Source organism: Myodes glareolus, chromosome 17 (assembly GCF_982192425.1).
Source record: "Myodes glareolus chromosome 17, mMyoGla1.1, whole genome shotgun sequence".
NCBI lineage: Eukaryota > Metazoa > Chordata > Mammalia > Rodentia > Cricetidae > Myodes > Myodes glareolus.
The window spans coordinates 28,118,695-28,142,617 of NC_142042.1; the positions used below are offsets into that span (position 1 = coordinate 28,118,695).

Sequence of the window (23,923 nt, forward strand, 5' to 3'; positions counted from 1 at the left end):
CTTCTCCCTGTGTCTTCCATCTGTCTGTGTTTGTCGTCGGCAGCCTGTTTGTTGTTTGATGTTTGTCCCGCTAGCAAGGCCTCACCTCTTAAATCTCCCAAACAGTGCCATCAACCGGGGGCCAAATATTCAGCCACCTGAGCCCATGGGGGACATTTTTATTCAAACTACTCATTATGAACTTTACCACACAATTTTAGAATGACCTATTGTAGTAGTCTGAGTGTAGCTGTTCTCCATAATCTCATAGGGCGTGATACTTTCAGGAGGTGTGGCTCTGTTGGAGAGGGCGTGGCCTGGTTGGAGGAACTGCGGAGGAGGGCTTTAAGGTTTCCTATGCTCAGTGAGTCAGCCGACTTCCTGTTGCCTGCAAGACTTGGGACTCTGAGCTACTCCTGCAGCCCCGCGTCCTCCTGCACAACGTGATGATGATGATGGACTGAACCCCTGGACTGTAAGCGGGCCACCCCAATTAAACGTGTTCTTTATAAAAGTTGTGGTGGTCATGGGGTCTTTTCACAGCAATAGAAAACCCCAATTAAGACACCTGTACACTCACCTTAGGTAGTGGGGCTCAGGCAATGATGTGGGAGAACAAGAGAGAGGTTCAGGACGAGGAGAGGTACCTCAGTCTTCTGTGAAATGTGATTTCACATTGAGTATCGTCTTTCCAGAGTGCATTGGTCCTTGGTACCACATCTCACAAGAGAGTGAGCCTTAATCCTTCTCTAGTCTTTCAGTGATAAAGAATGTTCTGGATTAGGGTTTCTGTTGGCCAGTGTCTGCACTCTGAGATAAAGACTGTCTCAAACGAAGCTTAGATTCTGAGGTTGACAGTACAGCTCCCTTCTAAGACTGCCCTTTCCTGCTGGAGTTACCTGTGGTCAGTTATGGTCTGAAAATATTAAGTGGGAAATTCCAGAATAAGCAGTTTATAAATTTTACATTGCGTGTCATTTGAGTAACATCATTTCTCTCTTGACCAGCCTCATGGGTGTTTTTGTTGTTGTTGTTGTTGTTTTATTTTTATTTATTTTTTTCAGTCTCACAGTTTTTACTCATCCCAGATTCCTTCTAGAATTTCTTACAGAAAATATATAAAACATTTGCAGAGACAGAGAATTTACTAGAATTCCTATTACTCTCCATAACTGTGAATTACTACTTTTTGGAAGGCTATAAAAGGTATTATAAGAGAAATTTATGATATTTAATGTTTAAAAATTAATGTTTAGTGTAGCACAAATAATAAAAAACTAGAGACAGAGACAGATATTTGGGGTTCAACCCGAAGATCAGAAAAGCAAAGTAACCAAGCCATCAGAGAGATCTTACTTCTACCAAGTCTCAGACAAGCAAGACTTGTCTGCAATACTCTCCACCAACCTCAGGCTCCACACTCCACTGAGTTCCTGTCTCTTCCCCCTTATATTTCTCTCTCTCTCTGTCTCTCTCTGTCTCTCTCTGTCTCTCTCTCTCTCTCTCTCTCTCTCTCTCTCTCTCTCTCTCTGTGTGTGTGTGTGTGTGTGTCTGTCTGTCTGTCTCTGTCTGTCTGTCTGTCTGTCTCTCTCTCTCTCTCCACAGCCATATAGCTCCCGTCTTTACATCTCTAGTGCTGGGATTAAAGGCATGGGATCCCAAGTGCTGGGATCACCTTTGTGTGAGCTCTGCTTCTCTTTTAGACAGATTCAACTTGTGTAGTCCAGGGTGGCCTTGAACTCACAGAGATCCCTTTGTCTCCCGAGTCCTGGGATTAGGGGTGTGTGCCACCACTCTCTGGCCTGTATGGCTGACTAGTATGGCTGCTTTGTCCTCTAATCTTCAATCAAGATTTATTTATTAAAACACAAATAATATACCACTACAGTTTAGAAATTATGACTTTTGGGGGCTGGAGAGATGGCTCAGTGGTTAAGAGCACTGCCTGCTCTTCCAAAGGTCCTGAGTTCAATTCTCAGAAACCACATGGTGGCTCACACCATCTGTAATGGGGTCTGGTGCCTTCTTCTGGCCTGCAGGCATACACACAGACAGAATATTGTATACATAATAAATAAAATAAAAATTGTTTAAAAAAAAGAAAAAAAGAAATTATGACTTTTTGTAAGGTTATGTGTACATCTTGAGATGGGTCTCACTATGCAGCCCTGCTTTACCTTGAACTATTTTTGTAGACTAGGCTAACTTTAAACTCACAGGGATACATCTGCCTCTGCTTCCCAGGTACTGGGATTAAAAATAATCATGCCACAAGGACATGTGCTCAACTATATTCATAGCACCATTATTTGTCATAGCTAGAATCTGGAAACAACCGAAATGCCCCTCAACCAAAGAATGGATAAGGAAAATGTTGTACATTTGCACAACGGAGTACTACACAGCAGAAAAAAATAATGACATCTTGAATTTTGCAGGCAAATGGATGGATCTAGAAAACATCATATTGAGTGAGATAACCCAGACCCAGAAAGACAATTTTCATGTATACTCACTCATAAGTGGTTTTCTAAACATAAAGCAAAGAAAACTAGCCTACAAATCACAATCCCAGAGAACCTAGACAACAATGAAGACCCTAAGAGAGACTTACATAGATCTAATCTACATGGGAAGTAGAAAAAGATAAGATCTGAGTAAATTTGGATTATGGGGACCTTGGGAGAGAGTTGATGGGGAGGTGAGAGGCAGGGAGGGGAGCAGAGAAAAATGTAAGTTCAATAAAAATTATGTACCTTAATGTCAAAAGAACCAAGTGCCACATCCTGAGTCAGGATGTGTAGCCCTGGTTGTTGTCAGCAATTTTTAGCAACCTCCAAACTCTCTGACCATCAGACAAGGTGGAAATAGGCTTACATTTTGGGCCTCCACAGATCTCAATGCAGCCAATTCTTGCCTCAAACTCACTATATAGCCAAGGGAGGCCTTGAGTTCTTGGTCCGCCTCCATCCATCTTTTTGTGCTATAATTACAGTTGTACCACCATACCCAGCTCCTAAGTTTTATAAACTAAACTTACAAAAACCTATACCCCAAATATTTCAAATGTTACATAGAGGAGACAGACGTTAGGAAGTGCCACTGTCTATGAGTGTTTCCCCAATAGATACCTCTTTGCATATCCTTAGTTGGGCAGGACTTGCTAACTCCTGAGACCAATCTGCCATGGATATGAAAGTTTGAACTCGTGGGCAGTGACGAAGATGGCTGAATCATCTTAGTGGGATGCCAGAGAATCCCTGTGGCTCTGCTTCCTGTCCTTCAGATGAAAAGCGCCACACTGTTCTTCCAACAGATTTCTTATTTAAGATGCAAGAGATGAATTCTAATTAGTACAGAAGTAACAAGGCAACATAAACACACGTTATTTTATATCATTAGAATTGAGAAATAAGCAGTTATTTATTGTCTCTGTAGCAACGCTTCCACTGTTTTCTATGCTTTAATTCTCAAGGAGACCACAACTTGTATGTATGTGTAACAGGCTTTCACTAAGAGTCTCTGAGGGTTACGTAGCTTGCAGGGCAAATATTGCAAAGTTTAAGTTCACACCCAGGTTCAAATGGGTTTTTCTCATGTGTGTGGGTGTTTTGCCTTCTTGTACGTCTATGTACCATATGCATGCCTTATGCCTTCAGAGATTAAAAGAGGACATTGGATTTGCTGGAACTGGAGTTACAGATGGTCGTAAGTTGCCATGTGGCTGCTGGGAGTCAAATCTGGGTCCTCTGCCTGTGGCAGCAGGCACAGGGCTGCACAGGTCTAAGCCTGCTGGGCTCCCAGCTCTGAGAGGGAAAGGGGACACAAGCTCCCTTCCCTGACTCAGAAGCTGTCTCCAGTCGACAGCTGCTCCCAAAGGACAATTTAGTTTTCTTCAACAGAGTCTCACTTGGGTATTCATACAAACTAGAGCGAGCCCCAAGCCCAGATGTAGATGACCAACACCAAAGGAACTCAGTGGTGTTTTCAGAGATTCTTTGTCTCTTAATGCTTTGTATGGGCATTTTCCTTTATCTTACATGTCTTTTGCTTATATATTATGGTTTATTATTTTGTGCTTTTAATGGGGTTGTTACATGTGCAAATGTGTGTGTGTGTGTGTGTGTGTGTCTGCCTCTGTGTTTCTTGTGCTTTTTCGTTGCCTCTTTCCTTTCTGTTTGTTTTGTCTGATTTAGTTTAGTTTTGTTTCTTTTGTTGTTGTTTCCCACTGGTTTTCTAATGAGAGGAAGAAAGAGTGTGGATTTGGATAGATGAGGGAGGAGGGAGGATGGGTGAGGAGGGAGGGAGGATGAGGAGGGGGAAGGAGGAGGAGGGGGAAGGAGGAGGAAGTAGGGAAGATGGGGGGGAGGAGGAGGAAGTAGAGAAGATGAGGAGGGAGGAGGAGGAAGTAGGGAGGATGAGGAGGGAGGAAGGATGAGGAGGGAGGGTGGATGAGGAGGGTGAGGAGGGAGGATGAGGAAGTAGGGGGATGAGGAAAGGGGAGGATGAGGAGGGGGAGGATGAGGAGGTAGCAAGCATCTGGGAGGAGTTGGGGCAGAGAAAACTATGATCAGAACATATTGTATGATTTAAAAAAAAAAACATTTCCAAACAGAACAAAACAAAGCAAAACCCTGAGTCCTTTGGGAAAGCACCAAGTGCCCTTAAGCACTGAGCCATCGTTCTAGCCCCATGACAGAATATTTCCCTTGCCATTCTCTAAACAGTATAATTTCTGCGGCATCCAATGAGCACATTCACATTTTGATATCCTCAAGGGGCCTTGGAACCCGTGCTCCCTCCCTGCCCCGGAATACCAAGGGATGAATGTACCACACTGAGCTCCCACTGTTAAATGGCCACTCTGATTCATTTTCCTTAACATAAACTGGGATCTTAGTACCAGATATTTCTTTGGGAAATCATGACTGTAATAAACACATCATATTATTTACCAAACAGGTGGCTTATCATCAGTTCAGCTGTTTGGACTTACTCATGCTTTTAAAAAGTTTCTCAGGTTTGCCAAATTCATTTCCATTTGTAAGCTAAAGTCACAGAAATAATCAAGTAGGAAAGGTGGAAGTTGCTGTCTACAGCTGTTAAGTTAAAGCTGCGTTGACACTTAAGTAGAAACTGGCAGAAGTATTAGCTACTGGATGTTAATTATTTTTGTCTCTAAGGAGAGTGTTATTTTCAGGAAGCCTGTGCGGCTGTCGCACAAGATCCTACGAAACACGTCAAAGTGTCGTTGTGGCGTTTTATATTGAGAGTAAAGCAAGTTGTCTTCTTCTCTCATAAAACCATTTTTGGGGGATATTTGTTAATCTTTAAGGGATAAGTAAGGAAAGGGAAGAGTCACAGGAATTAGGACGTGAAAAAACATGCCAGAGAAAAACATACATGGGGAAGATGAGCGTGGTGGAGTCCTTCGTCTAGAAGTGGTTAATAAAGTAATTACATTGATGTAGCCTGAGGTTTGTAGTCACACCTTCTCTCATTCAGGCTGTGGTTTTCTGGTGATCTATCTATCTATCTATCTATCTATCTATCTATCTATCTATCTATCTATCTATCTGTGTGTATATATATAAATTTTCAATATATAGATATACATATTTATTTTGATCATGGTTCCTGCTTCCCTCTGGATCTTTCTTCTAAGGCCAGTCTGTCTCAGACTTCTGCCTCAAGTTTCCAAAGCTCTGGGACACAGCCGTGCACCGCCATGCCTGGCCACACTCGTGGTGTTCTCTCCTAAGCCATTCCCATTATTTCTAAATTTAGCTTTTTTATTTTTAATAAGTTCCCTAAAATACATAATTTATCCCCAAATCTGAAGCCTTCCAGTTTCTCTGTGCCCGAGAGGAGATGCACAGTGTTTCTTGTCACATGCTGAAAGCGTCTTGGAAGGAATGACAAGTTCGTGGTGTCCTCGCCAAGAGGGACTGGAGGAATCTCTGGGACTTCTTAACTACACAGTGCGCTTTGGGAAGGAGTTAGTCTTGCGTTTACTTCAGGCAGTGAAATGCTTTTTCTCTGTGTGGCTATAGCATTTGTCATACCCTTGGTCAAAGGGTTGTGATGCCATAGTATAGATTTAAAAGAGTCTTTCTTTTCATAGGTTTTCATAGGTTTGAGACAGTTCTTACTCTGTAGCCCAGGCTGAAGTCAAACCTGCACTTCCTGCCTTAGCCTCAAAGTGCAGGGATTCGAAATGTACCACAAATATTTTTGTGTGTATTCACCCTGTGGTAGCATAGTTCAAGGTGTTAGGAATATTTCCCTAACTCGAGCTCTCTGCTGAAGCAAATTCCCAATCAAACCAAATCAAAACAAGTCAAATTAAGAGATATCCAGGTTTAATGGGAGTTCTGCACTCTCGGGTGGCCCCGAGGGGAAACTGGGAAGCCACACAAGAAACCAGGAAAAAGAAAAGTAGACCACGTCTTCCTCTTTTGGGAATTCACTTAAAATACTCTTGGGAATGGCCCTGACCACCCCACCCCAGGGAGGGGTCAGCACCTGGCCTGCTGGGATTTAAAGTCCAGACCAGGCCTGGGGGCTGGGATAGTTTCGAGGGTCTGGGGCCTATGCTCCCAAATTAACACAAGGTACTAGAGAGAAAGTGCCAGAAACTAGAGGTGTAATCTTTGCTCCTTGGAAGCTTTAGCTGGGACAGTCCAATTAGGAAGGAACACATAGATGATATAATATCAACTCGGGATGACTAGGAACCGAGGAACGTGAGGGGGTTAGAATGGGGTCAGGGAAGGAAGGCACTCAAGGCCACTCTTGAGTCGCGACAGAAGCCAGTGGTTCTGGGGGGAGTGGAAAGCGTAGAGTCCCCAAGCAGGAATCAGGCTGTTAAATGCGTGGATGGAATTCATTGACAAGCCCGGGTGCTAACCAGTGTCAGAGTTGCATGCCTGAAATCTAGCAACTGGGAGATGAAGTCAGAGGATTAGAAATTCAAGGTCATCTTGGCTATGCCACGAATTTGAGGCCATCCTGGGCTACCTAAACAACAACAACAACAACAACAACCCATCTTAGCAAGCAAAGAGAGGCAAAAGGGAAAAGGAAATGAGAGAAGAAAAAACAAACTGGGTGCTTTGAGGGCCCAGAGGGAAGGAAGGAGAAACAGGTGCTGAAGAAGTCCAGGCGGCAGGGATGCGGGGCTGATTCGATGCGAAAGGGGATGCTGAGTTTTTAGCAAAGGGTCACAAGACCTGGGGCTCATATTTTGATGATCAAATTAACGATGCTATGGAGAGTGGATAAAATCCAAAGCCAAGAAGCCAGTCAGGAGGAGCTGGAAGCATCAGAGAGAGATGGCATCGGCTCCCAAAGGAGAGTGAGTGGCACAGAGGAAGTGAGATTGGGCTCACTTGAACTTCAGTTTTCCAGCACAGCCACTAGCCCTTGCGTGGGTCCCTAATTGAGAAAGAGAAAAGAGGGGAGCGCATTGATCTGCCGCGGGGACAGCTGACTTGGGAGAGAAAATAACTTGTGTTATTCAATGCAGTCTCCTTCCTTCCTCTCCTTCCATTATGAGGTAGGGTCTCCCCATGTTTCTCACGCTGGCTTTGAACTCAAGGCCCTCATCTTTCTTCAGCTTCCCAAGTGGTGGGTTTAGAGCCCTGTATCCCATGCTGGACTCTTGACAAGATTTCCTTTGGGGAGAAGGAGTTGGGGGCAGAAAGGTTAAGGGCCTGGACGCAGACCATGCAAGTAGACCCAGGGCTCGGGTCTGGGCAGTCTGGCCTTGCAGCTTTTATCCCAACTGTTTGGCTCCATAGTTAGGGTTCTACTAAAGCCAAGAAGGGACGAAGCAGATATGGGTGAGGTGGGAAGCCGCAAGGTGTGGAACTGTGAGGGGAAGAATTATTTGTGGCCCTGTTAGGTAAGACCTTGGGAAAACTTAGATCACATTTCCTTCTTGATCCTCCTAAACCAAAACTCAGTCTGCCCTGGGAACGTTTTTTATTAACACGTATTAATTATATAAACCAATGAAGTGTGGTCTGCTCTATGAGACAGCCTGAGATGTGGCACTTTTCCGCAGCCTAGGCTGTTCACGGGAAATTTGATTTGAGGACCTCAGCCTTCCTTTTTTTATTTAATCAGGATAGCACAGGACGTCCTTCCTTCCTGGGAGTTATTTTCAGGCAGATGGCGGCTGTAGAAGTCTGAATGTGTCATCCACTCTGTCTTGTCCTTGCTGCCGTACACCCCACCCCCTCCATCCTTGCCTTTCCTGGGTCTCCGGTCAGAGGAAACCACTTTACCTGGAGAGTTCCTGAACTTCGTTTCCCAGACGGCGTAGTGAATCCTGTTGAGCTTGTTACTCTGTAGTTCATTCTCTTCTTCAGCTATTCTGCTTCAGTATCCAGTCTCTGGATGGAGGTCAGCGTCACCGCGGGTGGGGGAGCTAGGGATCTGTCCTAGAGGAAGCTGTGAGCGCGTTCTGCGCAGTAGGTCACCGAGTGCACATCTGTATGTGGGGTTCTACATGACATAATTTTTAACACTGCCATCACACACACACACACACACACACACACACACACGACCAAGCCCTGGGCTCACAGTTATTGATAACAAAAACATTTTTAAATTTAAGATCCTCATCTATTAGTTTTCTGGGAACTCCATGATTCTATAACTACGTCTTCTACCTTGCTGCCCCAAGACTGGGGAACTAGGCAGGAGTGTGAAATTCCTTCCGTGTACTATGGTTCACTTTGCCCTAGAAAATAAGTTACATAATAGCATGGGCATGAGTGGCTACAGTGTATGTGTCACATATGGTGACCACAGTGAACAGAGACTGCTCACTCTTTGCCCAGCTGCTCAGATCCGAATAATCACACAGAAACTTCATTAATTACAACACTGCTTAGCCTATTAGCACAGGCTTTTGATCAACCAAGTCTTACATCTTAAATTAATCTATTTCTATTAATCTGTATATCACCACGAGGTTGTGGCTTACCGAAAAGGTTCCGGGCATCTGTCTCTTTCGGCACCTACATGGTGTCTCCCAGACTCTGCCTGCTCTCTCCCTATATCTCTGTTTGGGTTTCCCACCTGGCTTTATTCTGCCCTGTCATAGGCCCAAGCAGCTTTATTCATCAACCAATAAAGCAACACATATACAGAAGGACATCCCACATCCGGCATACACTTTGGATGCACCAGGACAGGCAGAGTGAGTGAAGGAGAGAAAGTATGGCTGCAGGGCTGTGTGCCCATTGCCTACAGCATCTCTTCTACAAGCCTGCAGATCTGTGTCCTGCTTTGTGGACCCCAAAAGCAATCTTCCATTGCCAGCTGACAGTGTTGGACAGTGTTGGGGGAGCGGGGAGAGCCATGGTAAGTGATAGCTTCCAGAAGGTGGTTGGTTCTCTTTTTATTACTTAATCGGATTAGAAGGAATGTTCTAAGCTTTTCTTCTTTGGGAGTTGTTCTCAGTTAGGTGATTCATTTTTCAGCGATCCAAGCTGTCCCTTTCCCCCTATCTAGTGACATCTATCTAGTTCCCCAACCTTCATGACCTACTATGGCCATCACAGGAAGGGCTTCTGAAGGTTGATTGGCAGGATTCTGTACTACAGGAATGTGAAGCAGCTTGCCTGGGCGGGTCTATCTCAGTGTCTCCTGGGATGCTGTGAGGAGGACAGCTGTCCAAAGGCTCACAGTTAGCTGTCAGCTGGAGGCCTCGGGTCCTCCACAGGGGCCTCTCCACTGGTTGCTTGACTTTTTTTGTTATAAACCCCGTAATCTTTTATCTCCTTAAAATGAACTTTAAATCTTACTAAACTCAAAATTAAATCTAAATATAGCAAGGTTTCATCCGGAAAATAGTGAGTTCCTGTAGTTGAAAGGAGCACTGTTTTCTGGTCAGGCCTGGTAGTGTGTCCTTTCTGTCTCAGCACTGGAAGCAGAAGGAGGTGGGTGTCTATGGAGTCAACACACAGAGGCCCAAGCCAGGCAGTGCTGCACAGAGAGACCATGTCTCAGAAAACAAACATTCCCACCCCCTAAAGATGCTTCTTTTGACCTGTGCCAGATTCAAATTAAACTCAGTTATGTCTCATTTTATCTCTGCCCCATCATGGTCACCAGTTCCCTCCTTTGCATCCCCTCATTGTGAAAATCTGCTTCCAACCTTTCCGTCTCTCTTCTTAATAACCTTCCTCTGCCTTCTAAGGCTCAATCCAGCGGTGCCATCTTATCAATAGCCTTTCTCCTCCCACAGTCGTTGCAGTTGTAGCCTGCCTCACTTAACAACCACTTACTCCTTCCCCTTTTTAAACATCTGAGGTCGAGCCGTCTTGCCAGCTGTCTCTCTGAGGACTCTGCTGTCCTTTTGTCCCTCTTGTGCTCCTACAAGACACTGTCAATGGGGGGACATGACAGCCAGCCCTGACCTGATGACACTGTGCTCCTGCCTGCCCAGAGACTAACTGCTCTATCCCTGTCATTTGAGTGCTCAGACCTGAGTGATCATTTATTTACACAGGTCCCCTGTGATGCTGAAGAAACTTAGTATGGAGCCAGGCATCCTTGCAGCCAGGCATCTTTGGAGTCAGGCATCCTTTTAGGGGCATTGACCATTTGTTCTGGAATGCCCGGGAAATCTTAGGGGCCTGCAGGTGAGATAAGAATAAGATAATGGGTTGTGAGATACCAACAGCTGTCTTTGTTTCTGTAAAACCTGCTTATCCTCTGAGAAAGGAATAGAATGGTCTTTTTATTGCTATATTACAGGAAAGAAAAAAAAAACAACTGAGGGAAATAAAACTATGTTCCTGCCCTGCTGTGGATTCCTCGGATAGTTACAACACACACCTTTCTGATGTTTGCCTTTAAAACACCATCTTAATCCCCTCCCATTGGGCATGATGTTGGATGCTAAGGCTGCCACCCTTAGAGCCTTCTAAGGCAGGCAGGAAGAATAAATTCATTTAATCTAAATTTGAATTGAGCCTAAGTCTTTGGTCTCTCCCAGTGGATCCAAACCCACAGCATCTTCACATTTTCTCAGCCATTGTGTACTGGGGAGGCTTTGAGATTGCACGGTATGGTTTCAGTGAACCACTTTAAACCACCACCAACAAGAGCTCTCTTCTATGTTTAATCAGATCTTCATATCTACTGCTTATAGTCCTTTCCTCACAAGAAAATTATGGGATACCAGTAGACCTGAAGGAACGTCTTGCTATAGCTGTATTTTACTGTATTGTTATTTTCAGAAGTGACTTAGCGAAGCTTTAGATGTTTCTGTTTCCTTCTCTGTGAAGGTCAGATTTAATATCAGTACTGTCTTAACCAGGTACCAGGTATGGTAGGCTAGTGAATGGAAGGCCTTGAGGCTGATGTGCCGAACTAATGTAATGAAATTATAATACAGACAATAAGGAATAAGATTCAAAACTAGAAGTCACGGGGGGTGGATATAAGATCTGATATATGCATTATATCTTAGGAAAGGATTCAAATTGAAATACAAAATTATAAATTCAAAGCAGAAATGACAGAAGTGAAAAAATAAATTTTAAAAAGATAAAGTTTCACAACTTCCAGTTGAAGTCTTCTGCTTTACATTATTTCAACACACTTTATTTCAAAATTTGATTTTAAAATATTTTATAAGGACATTTAAAAAGTAATTAATTATAGCATTAAATTTGTTCAGGGTGAATAAACACAAAGCATTTAGGTGCTGGTTTGCAGGACTCGAACAGAGTGGCCGCCTATGCCGTCCCGTGTAGCTCCTTGTTTCTCAGCATCTCCAGCCCTAGGCATCCAAGTACAGAAGATGACTACTGTGTCAGCACCATCTGGTTGACCTCCTTCTCCCAGGTCATTCTTGACAGTGATGGACTTAGGTTACCAAGAATTGGTCTGCGTTCTCATCTTGATATCTTGTGAAGCTTTCCTATGGGATCACTCCTTCCTAGTGCCTTATCATGCTTTGGTCTTTTCATTAGCACACAGTTTCTCCATGCGTTAGCCATATCCTAGCCCAGCTATTGCAAACAGCGTCACAAAGAAGAGTTCCAGTCTAACTGAGGATGTTCAAGAATGACATTCATACAGGAGCTGTCTAGTATCAGGGAAAGCTTAGTGGACTTTAAAAATGAAGCCAGAGCAAGAAAGAGATCAGAAGCATTCTAGAAGCTTCCTTATGCCCAGTCTGAAGCATAACCATTCTCCTGTCTTCTCAAATTACAGGGTACTTTCCTTTTTGTTTTTAAGTGGAATATTACTGAATGTAACATTTTGTATTTATTTTTGTTGCTTCATATTACATTGTGATTCAGTCACAGTGTTTTTATTAATATATAGTGTATAAATATTTAATAATACAATATATTTATATAATATAAATTTATGTACTATAAATATAATATATAAATAAGATGTTCATTGTACTAATGATGATTTCTATAATTTCCAATTTTTCTTGTGTTGTTGGTCTTTTGTTTTTTTCAAGACAGGGTTTCTCTGTGTAGCCCTAGAGCTCACTCTGTAAACCAGGCAGGCCTTGAACACACAGAGATCCACCTGCCTTTGCCTCCCGAGTGGTGAAATTAAAGAAGTGTGTCACCACTGCCCAACAATTTCCAGTTGTTTAATCTCATCATGAAAAGCGATACGGTACTGTGTGATATATTTTATACGTGTCATTTAAGCATATTCACAATGACTTTTTCTCGGCTTATACTCAGAGGTCGCATTGTTGGGTCAGTGGAATTTTGTATAATTAGAGGCATATTGCTAGCTTTCTCAAAAAGTTGTGTATATTCTCCCCAGCAGTGTGTAGAGTCATGGTTTGAACATATTCTTTTTTTTTTTTAAAGATTTATTTATTTGTTTATTATGTATACAACATTCTGCCTCCATGTATGCCCGCACGCCAGAAGAGGGCGCCAGATCTCATTCCAGATGGTTGTGAGTCACCATGTGGTTTCTGGGAATTGAACTCAGGACCTCTGGAAGAGCAGCCAGTGCTCTTAACCTCTGAGCCATCTCTCCAGCCCCTTGAACATATTCTTGAGCTCAGTCAGATTCCTGTGATTGGAGTCTCAGTGGCTCAGTTTGGAGCAGGTGTCTGGCCCATCACAGTGAAGGAACAGGCAGTCACATGGCACAGGCATGCTTTAGGGAAGTCTAGCATCCTCTAGTTGAGAGCAAGAAAATGGGAGAATGTGTGAGCCAGGGAAGCTACCTCAGAAGGTTCCAGCCGTGTATACACAACTTAAAAAGAGACTCCAGGTTGTAGACGCTGTGTCGAGCTAACAGCCCAGCAATTCAGCTGGGACTATGTGAGCGGGGAGGTACTGCTGATCTCTCGTGGAGTAAGAGAACAGAGGTTGTTTCTCATGGAATTCATGTGTTTGAATATTTGGTCCAGAGGGAGTGACAGTATTAGGAGGTGTGGCCTTGGTGGAGGAAGTGTGTCACTGTAGGGGTGGGTTTTGAGATCTCATATGCTCAAGCTGCGCCCAGTGTGGTTCGTAGTCATCTGTTGCCTGTGGGAACACACAGAGGTGATCTGTTCCACCTTGACTAAAGGTCAGAGAGTTCAGAACTATTCTTGCTCCTTCAAGGTTATATGAAAGGAGGTTTGACCCAAGGTGTGGCTACTAATATGGTATTTGGACCTAGGGTGTGGTTACTTGATGCTTTGAGTATTGAGAAAGGTTCTTTCTTTGTATCTTTTTGTTTGTTTGTTTCTTTTTTTGTTTCTATTTTTTTTGTTTGTTTCTTTGTTCTTTGGATCTTGGTAAAGAAGCCTCTTGCCTTCTCCCTCCTCTTTGGATTGGGGTAGATAAAGCCTATGAGAAATAAACACGGGGCAGAATCTCACTATTTACTGGATGCCCTCCTGACTCTATGAGTTGTCTCTTATCTGTCTCTTTCTTAATCCCCACGCTTCCCTCCAACACAGCGGAATAAGCCAGGTGGGACCAACCGATGTCACCCAGATGTGGAATATGACAGCTGCCTGTGGATCAAGATGTAAAACTCTCAGCTCCTTTTCCAGCGCCATCTGCCTGTATGCTACCATGTTTCTCACCATGATGATAATAGACTAAACTATTATAAATATAATGTAAACCAAAATAAATAGGAGCCAGCCCCAGTTAAATGTTTTCCTTTGTAAGAGCTGCCATGATCACCGTGTTCCTTCACAGCAACAGAAGCCTTAACTAAGACAGGGAATCTGAAAGCAAGTCTGGGAAGATGTAACCAGAGATCCAAGGCAATGGGGAATTACGGGAGACAGGAACGTTTAAAAGGGGAAGGGGGAGGGGGAAAAGTGGCTAAAGCTTCTGCAAAGTCAGTGATAATTAAGTTTTCAGTTGATCTACTAAGAAAGAAAGCAGAGCGTTAGGAGAGTGATTTCTGGGAATTGATGGGCGGGGAGCCAGCTGTATAGTCTGTAAGGAATGTGTGAAAGGCGAGGAGAGTGGTAAAAATGTAGCCAGTCTTTTCAAGGCAAGAAGGAAGAGGGTGTGGGCATGGACGAAGGCAGGGGAAGTGACCATGCTTTGTCCATCCAAGGGAAACTGTAGTTGAAAAATTACAGTTGAAAAACTGTAGTTCAGTGAAGTTCCTGAGTGGCAGGAGGGGCTAGGATCCTAAGTGAGTTTCAGTGAAATATATTAGACCTTAAGGATCCAAAAAGATGTCTTCCATAGTAACAACAAAAAAGTAGGCAAGAATGGTTAGTTTGATAGCAGAAGTTTTGAAGACTGGGTAGTCATTCAGCACTTAGTAATTGCTTAGTAAACATTAGGTAATTAGCTGTTGCCCAGATGGCATGTGATGTACAGTCACTATTTGTCGCAGCTCATTTATTATTTCTCTGTGCATCCAAATCTGTAGTAATCTGTCACAGCCAGGTTTACCACAGGGGTGCATCCCAGTTTAGAATCATGTGACTGCTAAAGGAACCCAAAAACATAATTCTTCTTTGTTTCCCAATATGGAGTTACCTCATTTACCATGCAAAGAGGTCTTGAGGCACATCTGCCGTATTTAAAAGTTGCGGTTAGCCTTGTGGACTGATTTGAATAAATGGAGTAACTATACACAGACTATTTGGATGCTAGATACAAGTATGAAGGCTTGGAACTGTATGTATATCTATCTATCTATCTATCTATCTATCTATCTATCTATCTATCTATCTATCTATCTATCTATCTATCTATATACACACACACACACACACCCATCTAGGTAAAAGATCTTGTTTGAGATAGTAGATGATAGCTCTATTAATTTGATTGTCTACAATAATTATTGCTTTTGAGACATATTATGTGTCTATATTTTGGTATTGTTTTCAAACCTTGAGCCATTTACTTTAAATATTTATTTTCGGGGTACTGAGTACTTGAACCCAGACCCTTAAGCACTTTGGGCAGGTACTCTCTCACTGAACTGCTATATTCCCTTTTCTAGTGTCTCAAAAAAAATCATCATTTATTTTTCAAAGGCAATTTGAAAATTGAGCAGCCAAATGTTATTAGCAGCCAAGATTTTTTTCCCCTAAGCCAGTTTCCAGCTTGTATCTTAAATCTTTTTTTAAAGTAAACGACACGATCTAAGGATACGTGTGAAATAAAATGAGCCATCCTGAAAAGAGTGGCGATCTTGTGGGTGTGGTGAGGGCAAATTACAGCGCTCGTGCTGGGACTGGTGTCACCGGCAGGCTGCGTGGGGCAGGGTAATGAAAGCATCCTTAAAAGGCATCTATTGCAAACACGCTGCTTTTACTTTTCTAGACTAATATTTCACTGCTGCTTTTGAACTAAGATGCTTAAATAAAAGCTGCTCCTCTGGCTTAGAATTGTTTTGTAAATTATGCTAGTTCCTGCTGGGGTACGCTTCCTACGCACGGCTCTTCTCAAAGGAAAGGTCTGTTCCGTTTTCATTGGACATTTTACTGCACACAGCCCCTCCCAGAATGTACAGGTGCACACACATCTGTTGCCCCCATACATATACATAGAGCAGTATAGCAAGTGTAAATTACATGTAAATACATAGTAAACATTTGTACCGTTTGTTACTGTTTTGATATAGGGTCTTACCTGACAGCCTCGGACTCAATGTTCAAGGGGCTGGGAGCAGGCAAGCTGACTAAGAGCCCTGCCTGTCCTTCCAGAGGTCCTGGGTTCGACTCCCAGCATCCACGTGGTGGCTTCCAACTGTCTAACTCCAGTTCCAGGGGATCTGATGCTCTTGTCTGGCTTCTGTGGGCATTGGGCATGCGTGTGGTACATAGAGATATAAGCAAGAAGAACACCCAAGCAAATAAAATAAAAATAAGTAAATCTAAAGAAGAAATTTTAAAAGGAAAGTCAGGGTTCATACATGCACACACACACACACACACACACACACACACATACATACTCACACGCATGCACGCACACGCGAACACACAGGGGCACAGTCAGGGTTTGAGTTAAGATTGAGATTGGTTGCTTTTTGTATATCCCAATTTTATTAACTCTGTACAGACTCTGCCACAGTAAAAGTAATAGCATTATAACATTCGTTATACAAACTTGGAGATCTCCTATGTATGTTTGTTAACTGTGGTATATCCATTTTAAGGAGTCAAAGCCAGGTGTAGTGGTGTATGCCTTTAATACCACACTTGAGAGACAGAGGCAGGTGGATCTCTGTGGGTCCGAAGCCAGCCCGATTGACACAGAAAGTTCCAGAACAGCCAGTCTCAAAATAAAATTTTTTAAGTAATTAGCTGTTTTTCTTCTGGATCTTGATAATAGGTTATACTTTTAGAAATAAAATTCAAATGAACAGCCTTAAGTTAATGTGACAGACGATGTTTGCTGCAACTCATTGCCTCTGATATGTCTTAGTCACTGTTCTACCAGTGCAAAGAGACACCAGGATCAAGGCAACTTATACAAGGAAGCATTGCATACAGTTTTAGAGGATTAGTCTGTGGTCATCATGGTGGGAAGCACTGTGGCAGGCAGGCATGGCACTAGATCAATAGATGAGAACTTACATCCTATCCGCAGGATGGAAGCAGAGAGAGACTGGGCCTGGTGTGGGCTTTTGAAACCTCAAAGCCACCCCCCCGTGACACACCTCCTCCAATAAGGTCACACCCCTAATCATTTTTAAACAGTTTCATGAATTGCAGACCAAGCATTTATCTATGAACCTATGGGGGGCCATTCTCATTCAAACCACCACAGCAGGCCTGTGTGGGGCACACGCACAAAGTTCACACTCCAGCATGCCCATGTGGGGCACACAGACAAAGTTCACATTCCACCATATAAGAGTCCTATAAAGACTCTTCTGAATTTTAGCTTTACCCTTTTCTGAAGACACATTCTTTCTTACAGGTTTTATTTATGAAACTGTATGGAAACCCAAAATATTACCAAGCACTCTATTATGGAACAGCGTTGCCACCTGATGGTAAGTTTTCTTCTCACTTCTTTGATTTATTCTAACTTTATTTCCATTCTTTCGAATAAAGCAGGAGATGCGGTCTTGAGCTGAACACACTCTGCCTACCCCACCCCACCTACTAGTTGTCTTTGGTTTCTTGCCCTTCTGGTAGCATGATGTCATTGGTGATTCCTTTTGGCAAACTTCACTGCGTGACCTTAGGAACTGGAGATAAGTCAGACAAAGATGCGTGAGTTCCTGCCTTAAGAATCGGAACTCATTACCTGTGAAGACCTGGGGCAGATAATTATGATGCTGAGCAGGAGAAACTACAGCAGACTGTTAGAGACCAGCAGGCCTGAAATGGATACAATGGCAAACCATAGCACAATGCAGAAACCATGTAGTGACACAAATTTTGTAGGGATTCCAAGATCTATGAATTACTCATGTAAGCACGAGCATTCCATTACTTTACCTTATAAGGGGGATGGGAGGGTAATGCCTCTCCCAGTCACCATAGGCTGTCCATCAACAACCCAATGCTGGGTGGAAGTCATCTTTTTTGAATCATCGCTCAATGGCACAGTGTGCATGCAATAAGTCCGCAAAGGTCAAAAGAGTCCTTGGCTCTCCTGGAAATGGAGTTACAGACCATGTGAGCTGCCACAAGGATGCAGGGAACCAAACCTGGGTCTTCTACAGCAGCAGTCAGTGTTTTTAGCCACTAAGCCGTCTCTCCAGCCCTGATAAATTCTCGTGTTTTAAAGCTTTAAGGTTCTAACCTACATTTTTTTTCATGAATATCTACAATTTTATTTTATTTTTATTTATTTATTAAAAATTTCCACCTTCTAACCTACACTTTTGTCTTCACAGAAATAACAGTCAGTTATAGACATGGCCTTCCCTTGGTGACACTGACTCTGCCATCCAGAAAAGAGCGTTGTCAGTTTGTCGTCAAGCCGATGGTGTCAACAGTTGGCTCCTTCCTTCGGGACTTACAAAATGAAGACAAAGGCATCAAAGCTGCGGCCATCACCACAGCAGGTATGGATCTGTGCCTCTTAGCCCTCTACCTCCAGCCTGCTCTCTCTTCCCTTCTGCACGCCTGTTTTGGTTCTTTACTCTCCCAAAAAGAGCGTCATTGATAAGTTAAATCATTCTTTATATAACCGATGGCTACCCTTTTTGCAGCCCTTCCTTTTCACATGTCAGTACGATTAAAATAATAGCTCAAAGCCAGCACAGTGGTGTATGCCTAGAATCCAAGAACTGGAGAAGCTGAGACAGAAAGATTGAGAGTTCAAAGCTAGTCTAGGCTAGGTACTGAGACCATGTCTCAACAGAAAACAAAACAGAGCAAAAAGAAGAAAAGGCTTCATTTTTATTAAGTAAAAGAATATGGAATTAGTTTAGTGTAAATTTCAGTTATTCATTTTATAAACAGCCAGAGATTTTTTTCCTATGAGAAAATTTTAATATAATGGCATTAGCATGTAATTCTCAACAAAACCTGATAAACTGGGGATAAAGTTTATTTTCTACAATTAAAATAGTTAGTAGAAAATTCACAGACAGTGAATTAATCTTTATTATAATGCAATTATAGTTAGGGAATGTTTTCATAGAATGAGTTCTTAGGAAAATACATCTTAATATCAGGAGCGGTAGTTAATCATTTATGTATTTAAGTATATGGTATGGATTTTATATTATCATGGCATGAAATGGTTTTAGACCAACTGCTCCTAAAATTACATAAGGAATTATTTATCTCAGTTCAATATTCAAAGGCCATTGGTAAATATACATCAATAAACTATCATTGTTATTTTATTGCATTAAAAGTTCTATATAAGCTTATTTAAAAGTTGGCAATCACTGTTGTAGTTTTGAAAAGAAAATAAGCAGGGGCCGGGGAAATGACTCAGCGCTGAAGAGTGAGATTCCAACACCCACAATAAGCAGCACTCAGTGTCCTGTAACTACACCTCTGGGGCATCTACCCTCACCTGGCCTCCACAGCATTGCATGCAAATGCACACACACACACACACACACACACACACACACACACACACACACACACATACACACACACACACACACACACACACACACACATCCACACACACACACACACACACACACACACACACACCAACACATATGCACATAGTTAAAAATCAAAATTAAAGCTAAGAAAGAAAGAAAAATAAAGGTTTTTTTTTTCCATAACCAAGCTAAGAACCAGCTAAGGGATACATACTGAAATTGGAAATGCGGAGATTAAAGAATTTATTCTTTTTACAAATATTTGTTGCACATCTAATGTATCAGGCCTTGTTGTAGATGCTAGAGACAGAGCAAAGAACTGGAGAGATAAAAGCTCCTGTCCTTAATAGAACTTAAATTTTAGGAGGAAAAAGAACCAAAATAAAGCAATACGTGTGCAATATGCTAATTAGTAAACATTAATGGAGGAAAGTAGGGTAGGGAACACGGGTGAGTCTCCAAGGTCACATCTGAGTAAAGATCGGGACAAGACGTAAAGAATCTGGAAAAGATGATGGGGGACCTGGAAGAGACGATGAAGGGGGCTGGGAGAAGACAAAGAGGGGGACTTAGAAAAGATAAGGGGGACCTGGAGGAGTCAATGTGGCTTGGAGAAGATAAGGGGGGCCTGGAGGAGACAGTAGGGCTTGGAGTTAACGAGAGACCTGGAGTCTCCCAGCACTCAGGAGGCAGAGACACGTGGATCTCAGTGAGTTCAAGGCCAGCCTGGTCTACAGAGTGATTTCCAGGACAACCAGGGCAGGGTTACACAGAGAAACCCTGTCTAAAAAGAGAGAGAGAGAGCGCGCGCTGAATGAGACAATGGGGACTAGGACCTAGAAAAGATGAAAGGGGCTTGCAGTCCCCAGGAACTCTGGGGCAGTGGGGTTGGGTGAGGGGGGATTCTCAGAGGTGAGGGGAACAGGTTGAAAAAGGCTAGTGGGTTATTGTACAGACTTGAAGCTTCCTTCCTGCTTTGTGGCTGCAAGGAGTTTCTGAATAACTCAAACACTGGAGCCCTGGAAATGCAGGGGACTTCCTGCCAGCCCTGGGACTCTAGCAGCAGACAGATGCATACGTAGATCTCAGGTGAGGCTGAATTGAGCAGTGTCTCCACAGAAGCATTCAGTAAGCCTTTGATAAATAAGTGAAAAGAGGCGGAAAAAAAATTGGTTGATAAAAATGGAAGATGGCCCTTGTTTTTCTCCCTCCAAATGACTTTAAAAACAGTACAAGGAAGCCAGAAAATCTGAAGTTTTTCTCTAAAAAGATTAGGAAATGGGGTTCTTTGAACCGAAGGTACCTTACTGAGGCTTTCAGTGGAAGTCATTAAATGCGAATTTTTAAATGACATCGGATAAAAATTCATTGTTTTGCTGTTTCGCTCTTTAAGAAAACAGAGCCAGTGTGTGGAATTTGCCCGTGTTTAATTTGCTCTTGAAAAGTGGGTTCTGAAGATACCATACCTCTGCCTATCACTAGCCAGTCCCTGGGAACTTGGTCTCACCCCAGCTCAACAGGAACCCAGACATCCAGATTCTAGCAACAAACCCAAGTGCAGACCTGACTAGCTGCCTCTTGGGACAGTAGAGCCATTGAGCCTGATGGGAGGCAGGCCACCAGGCTCTTCTCTGCTGTGTGAGCAGACTTTCCTGGGTATCCTGGTTACTGTAGCTGAAACGGCTTTGGCTGAACGTCCAAGCAGAAAGCTGGCCAGAAGGAAACACATGCTCAGAACTTTCCAGAATGTGTTTCCCATAACTGTGTGTGGGCTGGTCTGAAAAACAGAAAGGACTCCCTGCCCGGCACGAGTTCTCCACTTCCAGCCCAGTGACTGCTTTCTTAACTCCTGACCTACAGGAGAGCATTCTGGGTTCTGGTTTTGAAATAGGCTCTATGCAAACTGGTACACAGTACCTTGAGGTTAAAACTCTCAGGAGACTTCCTCCTCCCCAACCCCCATATACCTGGATATTCCCAAATGCTAAACCAAAATGCAGGAGGCTGGAAGATCCCTGAAATAGAAGGGTTTCTCAAACCCCTATAATTGCGAGCTTAAAATCCAAGGACCAGGCCTTGAGACAAGTTCCTACAACTACCAGGGGCAAAGCTGGACAGCAAATTGGAGATGACTCTTGGACCTGGAGCTAATGGTACTGTCATGGTGGAAGGAGGGAAAGTGGGGCTTTAAACCTTCATTGGCTCTAGAGGAGAAGGTACCATGCGGTGGTGCTGGTAGGGAGCCATGATGGGGTTAAGTCAAGGGTTAGGGAGCATTCAAGAATATGAACAATTGCATTGGTTTTATTACTGGGAAATTAAGAGTGAGGAGGTCTGCACCTCTACCCCATATTTCTAGAACCTTGATCCTCAGAAGACGAATTCATGGTTGAGGCAAGGTCAAGGGTTAGGAAGAAGTTTCAGAAAGTACACACTCAGGAGGGAAGGTGGACTTGCTCTGAGGTGATTTAACGAGTACTTTGTCATGTCTGGATGCAAGATAGAACTCCAGCCGTGTTCTGTAGGGGTCAGATTATACAGGTCCATATTCCTACATGGTATGGCAGTCAGAATGGAGCGACCTGGCAAGGCACGATTTGCACTTACCACACAGAAGGAAGTCGCCTAGCCTTTTGATAGTGAGACAACCTAACACCATCCTAAGCAAGTGGTCAGGATATGCTAATGTTGTTCTGCTCCTTGTATTGTGATTTAGGAGGTTGCCTAGGGAAGAGGTGTTTTTTAGTCTACATGACGGAACAGGCATAGGTGTGGACATGACCTAAGTCATTCTCCCCACTACCTAGGAAACAGAACGCTAATGAACTTCCCCCTCAGTTTACCTTTTGATATAAAAGCTGTTTGGAGGATAAACGTGGGTGGATTTTCATGATGTGAATTCAGGATTTCATGAAGGATCTCTGAAAACTCCCTCCCAATATAGTCATGGGAGTTGTGGTTTCATTCCCACACCTCCATTCTGGTATGAGAAATGGTTTATGTCAGGGCTGGTCCCCCATTAAATGGTTTCTTTGAAAAGTTTCCACGGTCAAGGTATCGCCTCATCGCAACAGAACCGCAGCTAAGACCTATTTGTGGGGCATTTCCTGATGAACATTCGGTACGGGCTCCTCCAGCCTGTGCTCTCTCTGGCTTTCTCCCGAAGAGGTAACTTCTGCCCTCTCTCCCCTCTTTCTCTCCTCCCCCTGCCTCTCTCTCTTCTTTCCCTTCTCCCCTTCCCCCTTTCTTTCTCCCCCCATAACCCACTAAATAAACTCTATGCCCCTCCCCAAAAAACAATCGGTATGGAGGGGCCCTGCCCACTGTAGGTGGTGCCACCCTGGGCAGGTGATTCTAGATGACACAAGAAAGCAAGGTGAAGAAGCCATGGAGAACAAGCCAGCAGGCAGTGTTCCTCTGTGGTCTCTTCTTCGGTTCTTGCTTTGGCTTTCCCCTATGATGGACTATAACCTATATGCCAAATAAATCCTTTCCTCCGAAAGTCCAGTGGCTTTTCAGAATAACAGAAAGCTATCGAGTACATATCCTATCTCAAAGAAGGGGGGAAAAATCTCCACAATCAGTGAGACATAAAGGGCTTACATAGTCGTCTCCACCCCCGAGAATGATTTCATCTAAATCAGTGTGGGCCTGGTTTATCTCAAACAAATCTTAAGGATGCCAGGCACATTCCTGGCTCTGACCACTGTTAGGGCTCCAGTCCTAAGATTCCATCTTCCGGGCTAATGAGTTTGTCTGCCTGAAGCACACTGTTAAACAACACAGAGCAACAGACCAGGCCTGCTAAAGGGTCATCCTGAAGGCTGCAGCTCAAGATGAATGCAAGGTCAACCTAGACAGGGCTGCTTCCTTGACTCTGGCCCTTCTGTGGAATTCCTTCCTTGTTCATCTGGCACACTGGGAGAGGAACGCCTGCTTACTACATCTGGTCCAGGGGAATGGGAGGAAACAAAGCAATTGGAGAAAATTCCCTAAGTAAAATGGGGAGCCACCTAGAAGGCGAATGTCCATGACCATATCCTAAAAAGCAGTCTTAGTGTTTGCATGTTGGGACCTGGCACCCACGGCTTCAAAGCCGTCTGTGTTGTTTCTTTCAGAAGGCAGTGAGATTCCAGCCTCAACGTTGATGGACACTTTGCTAATGAAAGATTTTAAACTCATCATTAATGAACTAGCCTATGATGTTCGGTGTCACAAGAAAGGTAAGCCACGGCCGTCCATCCACCTTAACTTTTGCTTTAGTGGGAGCTTTTACAGGGAGCAAAGCAACCTAGGTTTTGCTTTGAGAACAGTTTCCGGAGATGTTACGGAATGGCCATTTTCCTCCTTCCAAAGCATGAGGGCGATTTCCCCTGATTTTTACCATGGGAACTGGGCAGAGCTCTCAAAAATGGAGGCGTGC

At 43.5% G+C, this 23,923-nt stretch overlaps 1 protein-coding gene across 2 annotated transcripts in view; it reads left to right on the forward strand.

Moving 5' to 3' along the window:
• The window catches only part of Mcub (mitochondrial calcium uniporter dominant negative subunit beta), a 59,643-nt gene that overhangs the window by 27,020 nt on the left and 8,700 nt on the right, over positions 1–23,923 (forward strand). For both annotated transcript variants that reach the window (XM_048456843.3, XM_048456844.3), the window contains 3 exons: positions 17,394–17,469; positions 18,322–18,492; positions 23,619–23,723. In XM_048456843.3, coding sequence (XP_048312800.3) covers positions 17,394–17,469; positions 18,322–18,492; positions 23,619–23,723 — 352 coding nt within the window. The remainder of the gene's footprint in view (positions 1–17,393; positions 17,470–18,321; positions 18,493–23,618; positions 23,724–23,923) is intronic.